Genomic DNA, 13,113 nt, shown 5'->3' on the forward strand with positions numbered 1-13,113 from the left:
AAAAAAAAAAAAAAAAAAAAAAAAAAAAAAAAAAAAAAAAAAAAAAAAAAAAAAAAAGAGCTGACAATCTGACAGATTTATCTTTTTTTCAAGGAAAGAGGCAATACACCTGTATTTGCATCTTTACCAAGAATAAGTCTAAACAAAGTGGTTAGTCTGTAGCTTTAATTTATGCCTCATAATGGAAAATAAATTAATTGACTTAAAAATAGTCCATCTGAAAGCTCAGTAAATTAGATCTCTGAAAGCCACAAAAATTTTATTTTCAGATACATTTACCAGAAAAGATTGAAAAGCATGCACTTTATGTTTCCAATTTGTTACTGGTCCAAGAGCCTATTTCAGGTGTAACTGTGAAACTTACACTTCACCTCTGCCACTCACTGCTCACACTAGCAGAATGGCAGGACCATCAGTAAGTAACTCACAATGCCTAGAATAGAGCCACTCTGTCCACCTAGGACCAGAATGAATTGTAATTATTCATCCAACAAAAGTTTACTGGCTGGGCGCAGTGGCTCACGCCTGTATTCCCAGCACTTTGGGACGCCAAGGTGGGTGGATCACCTGAGGTCAGGAGTTCGAGACCAGCCTGGCCAACATGGTGAAACCCCTTCTCTACTAAAAGTATAAAAAATTAGCTGGACGTGGTAGTGGGTGCCTGTGATCCCAGCTACTCGGGAGGCTGAGGCAGGAGAATCACTTGAACCTGGGAGGTGGAGGTTGCAGTGAGCCGAGATTGTGCCATTGCACTCCAGCCTGGGCAACAGAGCGAGACTACATCTAAAAAAAAAAAAATTTTACTGAGGTCCAGGCATGGTGGCACATACCTGTAACCCCAGCACTTTGGGAGGCTTAGGCAGATGGATCACTTGAGCTCAGGAGTTCAAGACCAGCCTGGGTAACATAGTGAAACCACGTCTCTACAAAAAATGCAAAAGTTAGTTAAGTGTGGTGGCATGTGACTGTAGTCCCAGCTACTTGGGAGGCTGAGGTGGGAGGATCACTTGAAACTGGGAGGTTAAAGCTGCAGTGAGCCATGATCATGCCACTGCACTCCAGCCTGGGAGACAGAGTGAGACCTTGTCTCAAAATAATAATAATAACAAAAGTTTACTGAGCACCCTACTAAGTGTTGGCTTGTTCCAGGGGCTGTGGACTCAATAGTGAGAGCCAAGGTCTCTGAACTCATACGGCTTGATAGGGAGAGATTTATTAGCTAAATAGTATGTCAGATAAGGACAAGAAGACACAGGATGGGCACATGGAGGGGTGGAGTTCCAAAAAGAGGAAAGTACATTGCCAGGAGATATGAGAAAGTCCCAAAGAAGTTTCATCTGTCTTTGCCCAGGCAGCAGCCTGGGGCTCAGTTTTCTTCATGATCCTGGATGCTTCAACCTACAGTAGTTTGCATGAAATTTCTAGGAGCCCAGCCAGGGGAAAATATACAGAGCCCAAGTCTAGACTGCACAACTTAATTAACTTGTCCTTTAAAATAGTCTCCCAGACACCTTTTGGTGTATGTGTGGTCGCTTACTGACTTCTGAGGTACAACATCATCCCTTCTCCATCAATAACCTGGCGACGTGATCTTGGAGAATTCACTGACAGCCTGTCACACACATAGTACCCTCATCTCCAAAATGAGGGGGCAGCACAACCACTGCTCTTTGAAATCTTTTCTAGTTCTAAGATCTAGTGGCTCCCTAAATTAAAATTAACTTTATGATCTTTCCTTCTATTGTTGAATTTTAAGAAGTTAAAAAGTATTTATAAGTGATTGATCTCAGAAGCAGGCTAGTAATACCAAATCAAGTTTGGAAATTATATAAGAAAATTATAACTTCAATTAACTAAAACCTTGGCAAAGGAAATACTGAATGCTCTTGGTGTATCCTGAAGCTCTGTTCTGTCTGAGTCATATGCAGAAGGAAGTACCTTACCTGTAGGGACATCTCGATCAACATTAGTAACTTCTTGATTCCTATCCAGACCTTCTTCCCTTTGACTTGCTGTGCAATTGTGGTGCGCTCCTTATCTTTGAAGTTGCCCAAAAGCTACAAAAACAATAATCAAAGCACTTTTACAATAAATGCATCAACAATGGTTAATTCTATTTACTTTTAAAAAAAGAGTGATAAGAACTACCTAACTGTTCAAGCTGATAAAATTCTCTCCTACTTTAAGATCCAGTCTGACCTTCCTAAACCCATTAGGTGCAATCATAAAAGTGAAACTGGTACCTTAAACCCTGTGTTTTTATGGACCTCCATTATAACTTAGAGATATATATGCTGGGGAAAAAGTAGCTCCAATCCATAATAAATATAAGTTAAAATTTTTAACATTCTTTTCTAGGAACAATCTGTATGTGTCAAAGCAAACTACCTTTAATTCTCTTACTCAGCTCCTGCACAAAAGTTGCCTCAATGGGTAATCTGAAAACGGTTATCATATAGATACATTTCTATTTTTGTTGGGGTCCTTGAGGACTTTAAGAAGCCTTACTGACTCTACCACTGCTGAACAACTCAGTAGATACTTTCCAATAGAGCTCACCAAGTCATTTGTGAATACTGGTATTAAAAAGTTAAATGAAGAACATTAAAAAAAAATAACTTTGTCATTTTCAAAAAATTAAGAAAACATTCCTATTTCTAAACTTGTTAATAAACTTCCTTTTACTTCTATAGCTTTTTTGATATTTTTAAGGCTTTAATCATTGTTCCAATTTACCAAATGCAAGGAAAGGCACTGAAAGCTGCTCTGAATGATTAACTTTCTATACTGTGATCGCCTTACCCCCACACCGCCACCCATTCAAGTTTCTCGTTCAAGTAATCTATATGCATCACTCATGCTGGACACAGAGCAATTCACTCCTGGCATTTTGTAGGCTGCCTACCCCGAGGAATGGGAAATTAATTCACTGTCATGTGTATTCACCTTCCTCCTCTCATTCCTGAAAACAGCTGGAGGTGTGGGTTGAGTATCCCTAATCCAAAAATCTGAAATCTAAAATGCTCAAAAATTGTAAACTTTTTGAGTGCCAACATGACATTCAAAGGAAATGCTCATTGAAGCATTTCAGATTTCCAGATTAGAGATGCTCAACCTAAATAAAATGCAATATTCCAAAATCTGAAAAAATCTAAAATTTAAAACACTTGTGGTCCTTGGCACTTTTTGTTATTGTTGTTCGACAGAGTCTTGCTCTCTTGCCCAGGCTGAAGTGCAGTGGCACAATTTTGGCTCACTGCAACCTCCACTTCCCGGGTTCAAGCGATTCTCCTGCTTCAGCCTCTTGAGTAGCTGGCACTGCAGGTGCCCATCACCATGCCCGGTTAATTTATGTATTTTAGTAGAGACAGGGTTTCATCATGTTGGCCAGGCTGGTCTCAAACTCCTGACCTCAAGTGATCCACCCGCCTCGGCCTCCCAAAGTGCTGGGATTATAAGTGTGAGCCACCATGCCCAGAACTGGCATTTTGGATGAGGGATATACAACCTGTAATATCCCTGGGTCCCATGTTCTAGATTAGTGTAAAAACCAAACACCAGGTGTAATGACTGTGGTACAGCTCATGTCAGCCTCAATTTCTTTCTTATAAATAGTGTGCAATGTATTGATTCACTTTTACCTCCAAAGCTTCCAACAGCTGCTCTCCAGTGGCAATGTTGGGCACGTGGATGGTGGTGCTGAAAGCGTTAAGCATTTCCATCTCCTGAAGGACATCTTTGCGGCTCGTGGTCCCAATGATAAGAAGCTTCCGGCCCTGATCATAGGGAGAAAATATGTTAAAATGTATATAATAAGACTAATTAGGAAACTAGAGGAAGCTTGAACAAAATTTGCAAAAGCCGTTTATTTAATCTTGCAAATGCAAATGATTAGGTGAAAGAGAAGAAAACAGCTCAGGATTTTCCTGAAAATTCTGAAAAAAGTTACCAACAACATGATTCAGAAAGTGGCAACATGTGAACAGCTCCTTCTCATTCATGTCAATAAAACAATGGATTAGCAAATCAGGGAAATACACAAACCAAAGGGCAAGATACTGACGTGTATGTAGGTAAGTCTTTCCTCAGAGCCGACATGGCACATGTATAGTGGGAACTGGGGAAAAAAGATGAAATGAATAGAAAGTCTGTGGCGCTGGCTTTATAAGGCTTTATTAGTACACTTTTTAGGAGGGCAGGGCAATAATATTTGACATTTATGCAACACTTAACTGTGAAAGGTGTGGGCTAAAGAGTTTTCCATAATTGTCACATTTTATATTTTTCATTTTTTACTTTTAACCCTGAAATATTAAAAAAAGAAGTTTTAAAACTATGCCAGGCTTATGCTACCATTCCCAGTTCCCTTTCTCCAAAGGCAACAATTTTCAACTCTCTTAGCTTTTCTTCTTGTAGTTACTTCTTTATCTTTAGATAATAAGGTTACATTACTAGTTTTAGACTTTTTTCGCTATAAATATGATTTACTAACTTCCTACTATGGAACATGGGATTTATTATTAATTTTGTACTCCCCCCTTCCCCCACCATATGTCCCTTTTTACATCCTTCCAATACAGTTATTTCACAGTGTTTAGTTAAATCTATATTCAGTATTAAGTTTATACAAATGTGGTTTACAGGCAGGCCACGCAGAATACTATTAAATTTCTTTCTTGGACAAAATTTTGTTTTACTGGAGTTAACTGCATTTTTCCCCTTAGCTTAGTTTACCAGGTACTGATCACAAGTTTGTCTCTAAACAAATAGAACAAGTCTCCTTTCAGTATATTCAAACACATTGCATAAAGTTGTGTTCTTGAAGAAATTCCCTTCCAGGGGTCCTCTGTCTTCACAGTCTAATCTGAAGCAGTGACTCTCTAGGCATGGGGCACAGCTGTAGTTCTGGATCTTTCCTCTCTCCTCTGCTGGATTCCCTGTATCCTAGCCTTCCTTTTCCTTCACCTATTTCCCTATCTGTGCTGCATATACCCAAAAGCTTCCCGAGAAAGAGTGTGAGGGAGACAAAATTTTAAAGGCCGTGCATATCTGGAAATACCTTTATTCTTAATCTTGTATCCTTTGTCTTAATAGTTTGGCTAATTGTAAAAAATAAGGTTAGAGGCCAGACATGGTGGCTCACGCCTATAATTCCAGCACTTTGGGAGGCCAAGGTAGGCAGATCGCTTAAGCCCAGGAGTTTGAGACCAGTCTGGTTCACACGGTGAAACTTTGTCTCTACAAAAATACAAAATTAGTTGAGTGTGGTGGCAAACGCCTGTAGTCCCAGCTACTTGGGAGGCTGAGGTGAAAGGACTGCTTGAGCTTAGGAGGTTGAGGCTGCAGTGAGCCGGATGGGACCACTGCTTTCCAGCCTGGGTGACAAAGTGAGGCTCTGTATCAAAAACAAACAAACAAAAAAACAAACAAAACCCCAAAACCTGTGAATATTATAGATTGCAAAAATGACTTTTTCTTCTGTTCCTTGTTTTGTCTATTTCCTATTACCTGCCCCTTTTTCCTATTTGTTTATGGAGGCTTTCCTCGAGTGTCTGGTGATTGCTGGATAGCTATTTATATTTAAGAGTTAAACTATGACTAGAAATTCTATGTCCGGGGGCTTCATTATAGGATGATCAGGTAAGACTTGGCTGATTATCGGGGGTCCCTCAAAGGTCAGTATGTGCAAATTTTTCCCAGAGAAGAATCTTCCAATCTCTGTCGCAAAGACTATAAAGCCTTGTGGCCAGCATACTGGAATTGACAGGGTAACGCCTCGGGTATCTCATCATTTAATAGGGAGACCTCCACTTAATCCTCTTTGCAGTATGGCATCTCTCCAGATCAGTCTCTCAATTAATGTTCATTAGAATCATGAGAATTCAGTACTAGTACTATTCCCATTTTACTGATGAAGCTATTGAATTTCACAGATTTAAGTCATTTGTGTTCAAGGCCAAACAACCAATACATGATGGAGCCAAGACAGGAAGCCAGATCCAGATCCAAATCATATACTGCCTCTCTTTACAAAGAAAAACACATTACTAACAAAGTTTACTTGGAAAATGGAAGAGGAATAAGTTTTAAACTTATGTCACTAGATTTATAATACACTCAGTCCACAGATAAGTCTTCAGTAAAGACTCAACATTCAACCTATACACGGATCTTGGAAATTCAGAACATTGAAATAAATGTGCTAGCAAGAAAAGATTCTAGGAAACCAAAATGATTTCAATTTGGGTTTGGTAAACATTACACTACTACCGTCAATAAGACACGTTAGCCTTTCTCAGTGTTATTCATTGTTTTTATCCACCTGCTGTGCCAAGAATGGGCAATGTCGTACCATAAACCAATGCAGATCAAAGAAACAAAGTTGGGACCTTCTGGTACAATTAGCCATCAGCTTAACAGATGACTGCACAAAGAAAATGAGATAGAAGTACACCATGAGTATACAGATTAAAGGGTAATCATTATGATTATTTGAGGAATCAACTAGGCCAAAATCAAATGCTTATCCACAGACATTTACCAAGTTCCTAGATTAATATGCAATAGATCTTCCACAGAAAGGCAGATACAAAAGAGATCATTATAATACAATATGAAAAGGCGGAGGTGTTACGCGCAAGGATGCCACGTAGAGGGAAAAAAACACATGGCAGAGAAAGATTTTTCTGGAGGAGATAATACATGAGTTGAGACTCAAGGAATGAGTAAATTAATTAGGAAGATGAAGGGGAAGGACATTCTAAGACAGAGGAACAGAAATATGTCAGTCCAAGGGCAAAATAACAACAAAAGCTGGGGTGTTGCAGTAATCACAATCGAGTAAAGACATACATTTTTACTGTAACAAAAAGTGGTGCTTTTATACTTAAACTATTTTTTAACACTAAATTCTAATGGCAAACTTGGGAACATAGCCCTGAAGGCTAAAGGATGCCAAAGACCACATATACCGACACATCCTCAGTATGATTGAAGGTAACTGTTACTTCTCTTTTTCCTTAGCTTTTTACTGTCCCATAGTCCATAATGCAAACATCCTCATCTTGCTTCTCTCTCACAAAGGACAACGTTGGCCCTAGAAGAACGGCACTGAGAAAGAAGCTTCTTACTCATTCCAGAAAGCCGGACTTTAAAAATCACTGCCAGTTTCCTCATGAGATGTTCGCTTACATTAACAGTGACTACGCTCTTCAAAGTGCTGAAAGATTGGGAAATGTAGAGCAACTTATAATGCAGACGCTAATTTCTGTTTTGCTTTTCTTCTTGTTTAACAAGACTGCAAACACTGCAAAGAGGTCACGACCCAGGCAAATTCGGGTCTTGACTTGTAAAGCGTCATCTTTAAGAAAACACTGAAAAACATTACCAAATTATTAAACTGTGCCGGGCCATTTTGTGTATTAATTAGTGGTACTGCTTATAAGGAAGCTTTATCATGAAAAACAGCTCCGAATGTATTAATGTGATAAATCATATGGGATTCGTCTGAAGGGAAAAGCTGCCGGCAGCATGAAATGGGGATGCAGCTTTAAAAATAAAAGCGGTGCTCAACCCAAGAGGGGACCTCCATCTTGCTAATGTGTGGCTACCAGTTTTAATGTCCACAGAGCCCAAACATGCCTCTTGACCAAAAGCAGAGCGATAACCTATTTTGGAAAAAAGAAACTGCTCCCAGCATACTCTTTACTGAGATTTGCTAGTCCTGATGGTATAAAGAAAAAGCCTAAGTAAAATGACTATCTGCCAATCGGATTATGATAGACATTGTTCCAAGGTTAAAAAAGTATTAGTTAACTAATTCTTAGAACCATAAGCAGCAACTCAGGTGAAAATATTTCCATGAAAAAGGAAGGGCTCAGTCAGGTGTTGATCCTTCAAAAAAACACTTCTTTACATGATGAAGAATGAGCGAGTACTAAGCAGCATCTAAGCCTTTTGCCACACAAAGGACCAACCAGATAATCCACACCCTTTCATAGGTCTTGCCCATTGATTGGCCCCAATAAACTGATTTGTAACAAAAGTTCATGTGGAAGAAAGCTTTTTTTTTTTCCTAAATAAAAATGCCACCAATATAATACTGCAGTGAAATGGAAGGGCTGATTTCAACCTATGAACAAAAGTAAAGTCAGTTATGCAGGAAAGAAAGGCCATTCTTTCCATATCACTCAATGCTGAGCAAGTGTAATACACCCTGGGTAAGAAGAATTAACTGTGAACAATTGAAAACCCTGAAATGGATTAAGAAGTGAGTTTAAAAGTGCAACTCAGAACTGCTATGTGCTGTGGGCATTAAACTTTATTTTCTGCTTATTAGAATCTGACGTTTTTGTAAATGAGAATAAAATATTTCAGAATATTAAGCATTTGTAAATCTGGTAAGTAAAAGATGAAATAGACATTAGCCAATTGGAGCATTAACAAGAATTTACTCCTTTTAGGTACTTAATAGAATTATGAGATTTGGTTTGTGCCTTCAGGGAAATCACAATTTAGCTGGGAAAAGCAAATAAATATTCAGGGACCATAACCAAGTAACACACTCGCAAATACAAACTAATAATGGTGGAGAGAACCCAGCGTACGGGGACAGTGTCCTGGGGTGGGATTATCTATGAAGGTTTCTGTAGTACTGCAAAGATAATGACAACAAGTAGGCACTGGCAAGGCCTTTGAAGAGAAAGGACAGGTCCCAAATTCTCCTAAATCCTACATGTGTGGGGAAGCAGCTGAGCCAGAGCAACAAGGTTGAAAACAAAGTTATTTGCAGATATGGGGAGTGGACAGCCAGTAAAAGGAGACTCGGAATGCCAAAGTAAGGGAAATATTTAATATAAAAAGCAACAGGAAACCAGAGAAGGTTCTTGAGGAGGAAGACCTGTGATGGAGAGGAGGGTCCCAGCAGCCACAGGCAGGAGGTCCACCTCTTACAGGCCTGTGAGGAGCTGCTGCCCCAGGGACAGGCTGATTCTAAGAGTGAGCATCTCCAGGGACCATGCTGCACCTTTTAACCAGTGTCTTATGCATATGATGCCTTTTTTAATGCAAGCCCAGGGCTGGCAGAAAGCAATGGTGAGGCAAGTCCCCTGATGGACAGGTAGCTTGCTGCAACACAAGTACAGGCTCCCTCACTCACAGCTGTGTGATTTGGGGTAGACTATTTCATTTCTCAGTACCTGTCTCTTTCTCAACCATAAATATGGATGAGAAAATCCTACCTACTTATGAAAGTAGAGTGTGAAGCAGAGATTGCTGGGGCGGAGTCTCTGTCATCACGGTCAGTACAGGCAAGAAGGAAAAGAAGCAAGTGTCTGAACGGGTGGTCTTCAGAGGAACCTGTCAGGAATCCACACGGTTAGGTCAGGTAGGTGAGGAATGGGAGGCCTGAAAATCCCTCTCCCCAACAACGAACACAGGGCACTGGCAGCAAATGACGCAGAGGGGCCAAGGTTGGCTCTGGGTTAGCGAAGATAAGAGCTACTACCTTCAACTTAACAAGGGTTGCCGTGAGGCCCAGAAGACACCTGAAGCAAAAGGTCAGACACCCCCTCCGAAGGAGTCATGGCAGTGGGGTGACTCATGGACAGTCAGAAGGACTCACAGCAGCGTGGGGCCTCAGGGAGAGGCAGCAACTTCTGAGGAAGAAATAGGCTCAGAGCCAGAGAGTGAGAAGCTTTCCTGGTAGAGCTCCTTTGGTCTATCACTTAACCTGGCTTCATTCTTGAAATGGGAATAATTTTTCATATTTTCTTAGCTTGTATTATTCAAGACCCTTAGAAAAATTCTACCTTGCCGTAGTGCTTCAGTGCATTTATTTTCAAGCCTGAATCTTGTTTCTAGTCTGTCAACTCCCTGGTGGTAGAAACCATATCTCATCCATCTGTGCCCCTGCAGTACTCAGCATGGCATCCCTGTGCCTGGCACAGAGAGAGGGTTCCTCTGCCTGGAATGCTCTTCCCTTCCATATGCACACAGGCCTTTCCCTCCAAGTCAAGGACCTGCTTGAATGTCAGCTTTTCCACAGGCCAACTCAATCCCCATGTAACTCCATTTAAAACTGCAACTTCCCAACCCCTTATCCTGCCCTTTCCCTTTCCCAGGTTGGATCACCTTTTACACACTATATAATTTATTCACTTACTATGTTTACTGTACTTCTTGCTCGTCTTCCTTCATGAGGACAGGAATTAAGTCTGTTTGGCTTTATTGATGTTTCCAGGGCTAGCATACTGCCTTGTACAAAGTGCAAAGTTAATAAATATGTGTTGAATGAATGATAATCCCAGTATAGCTTTTTTTTTTTTTTTTTTTTTTTTTTCGGAGTCTTGCCCTGTCGCCCAAGGTGGAGTGTAGTGGCATGATCTCGGCTCACTGCAACTTCCACCCACCGGGTTCAAGTAATTCTTTGCCTCAGCCTCCCAAGCAGCATGACTGCCACCACACCCAGCTAATTTTTGTATTATTGTTATTATTATTATTATTATTTTGAGATGGAGTCTAGCTCTGTTACCCAGGCTGGAGAGCAGTGGCACGATCTTGGCTCACTGCAACCTCTACCTCCAGGGTTCAAGTGATTCTCCTGCCTCAACCTCCCAAGTAGTTGGGATTGGCACCTGCCACCACACCCAGCTAATTTTTTATTTTTTAAATTTTTTTAGTAGAGATGGGGTTTTACTGTATTGGCCAGGCTGGTCTTGAACTCCTGACCTCGTGATCTGCCCACCTTGGCATCCCAAAGTGCTAGGATTACGGGTGTGAGCCACCGTGCCCAGTCCGTATTTTTAATAGAGACAGGGTTTCACCATCGTGGCCAGGCTGGTCTTGAACTCCTGACCTCGTGTTCTACCTGCCTTGGCCTCCCAAAGTGCTGGGATTATAGGTGTGAGCCACTGCACCCAGCTATCCCAGTATAGCTTTCAAGGGTAGCAGATCACTCCTTCATTATTACATTCTTTCTTCTAGTCCTAGAAAAATACACATTATACTAAGTGTCCAAAAGGAAAATAACTATCATTTCAGAGTCTACACCTCTGAGCCCCAAGTATTGATAGCAACAAATTTTAAAGAAAATAATCTAGAATGAAAGGCATGTATGCTTTGTGCCAAAGGCTGGCTTATCTCTTTTAGTCAATTGATTGGCTATTGACTGGATAATACAGACTTGTCTAGCAAAGGAAAGATAAGATTCCTTGGCTGCCACTAACTTGAGCTAGTGAGATAACAAGTACTATTAACATCTCCTACAACTCTTGGTTTCCTCAAACCAAGGGAAAAGATTAACATGAAAAGTGAAAGGAGAGGAATGGGGCCTCTTTGCATGCATTTCTTATTTCTCTTGTTCGAATGTCTGTAACTTTCTTTTCTTTCTTCTTTTTTTTTGCAGTTAAATGCTTAAGCTGAATACCAAAGGAAGGATGTTACAAATAAATCATGCCACAACTAGGCAGACAACTATACTTAAACTCTCCATTAGATTTTACCCTGAAGCAAATTCTTAGTCTGCTTCTTTGTAACCATCCACATGGTGCTGCAGGCAGGACAGAAGACAGTAAGGAGGAAAACACATGATACTGATTGAATATAAAACGAGAAACTCAACCCTTAATAATTTAAAATACTATAGGCAAAAGCGGACTTCATATTAAAGAATATTTATTGCTAATTTATGAGAAAGACAGTGAATCATCAGCTTTTACACTAGGAGCAGCTCTTAAAGATTACCTTGTTCCCCCAAACTCCCTCCCATCTGCCTCATTTTGCAGATGAGAAACCTGGGGTGAGAGGTAAAGTGATCTGTCTGAGGCTCTCACCTCCAGTGAAGGAGCTGAATCTAGAGTTCAGGCCTCACTGATATGTTCACTATGCTTTGCTGTCCATTGTTTTTATTTGTGTTATTTTAAACTAGATTTGGGGTCCACCCTTGCCCCTGCCCCTCCAAGCCCCATATCGGCAATGGCTGATCTCTTAATTTGAGTTAGGGAGATTTATTACCTAGAAATAATGACCTCTGTGCTCTTAGGAGGAAAGGTTAAATAAAGAAGATACCGAGGTGGGCGGATCACCTGAGGTCAGGTTTGAGACCAGCCTGGCCAACACGGTGAAACCCCTGTCTCTACGAAAAATATAAAAATTAGCCAGGTGTGGTGGCACAAGCTTGCACATCCCAACTGCTTGGGGGGCTGAGGTAGGAGAATTGCTTGAACCCAGGATGCAGAGTTTGCATTGAGCCGAGATCATGCCATTGTATTCCAGCCCAGGCAACAAGAGCAAAACTCTGTCTTAAAAAAAAAAAAAAAAAGATAAAGTTGCACTGACCATGGCACAGTATTCTTAACACAAAAAGGAAGGGTTCTGTACATGTTTTCTCAGTAGAAACTTAAGATGACCACACATTAATAAGCAAATCCAAACTCCTCACTCTGTATCTGCAGGTTTTCCCTACCTATCTCAGCTTTTAGCTTGATATACCCTAAATTGACCCTGTATTCTAATCGGGTCAATATTCTCCTTTCTAATTTAATTTCTACCTCTGTGATTTTTAGCCATAGCATTTCTGCTTATTAAAATGCTTTCTTCAGTTTTCTGCTAGTTTACAATTATCTCTTATGTTCACAATGTTTCAAAATTTGCCTTCTCTCCATACTCTGCCCTCATTCAACCCTACACAGCCCACTTTACTCCTGTAGGCCCCAATGTTCCAGAACTTGAATTCGCAATGCCCGATAATAATGTCTTACTTATCTGAAGGCCAATCTGCTAAACAATTTCAACTATCCAGAGCACAGCCAAGAACCAGAAATAAGCAAAAATCCTCTCACTTCTAGGACTGAAAAAAACAGTGTGAGGTTCAATTAACTTTAAAACTCATAGGCAAGGACAACTTACCCACTAGGCACAGTGCCCAGGGCCTATGAAACTTTGAGAAACCCATGAAAGTATTATTCTAATTTCTTTTAAAATCAGGGCAGGCCTATACTCCCAGCACTTTGGGAGGCTAAGAAGGGCGGATCACTTGAGGCCAGGAGTTTGAGGCCGGCCTGGACAATATGGTGAAACCTCATCTCTCTAAAAATAGAAAAAATTATATCTGGG

General features: G+C 40.5%; 1 protein-coding gene across 1 annotated transcript in view; it reads right to left on the reverse strand.

Moving 5' to 3' along the window:
* The window catches only part of NSF (N-ethylmaleimide sensitive factor, vesicle fusing ATPase), a 161,809-nt gene that overhangs the window by 3,901 nt on the left and 144,795 nt on the right, over positions 1 to 13,113 (reverse strand). Inside the window, 2 exon segments of the mRNA XM_017519298.1 lie at positions 1,944 to 2,057; positions 3,642 to 3,776. Of these exon segments, the coding sequence (XP_017374787.1) occupies positions 1,944 to 2,057; positions 3,642 to 3,776 (249 nt within the window).

The sequence above is a fragment of the Cebus imitator genome, unplaced genomic scaffold, assembly GCF_001604975.1.
Source record: "Cebus imitator isolate Cc_AM_T3 unplaced genomic scaffold, Cebus_imitator-1.0 Scaffold735, whole genome shotgun sequence".
In the NCBI taxonomy this organism is placed as follows: Eukaryota; Metazoa; Chordata; class Mammalia; order Primates; family Cebidae; genus Cebus; species Cebus imitator.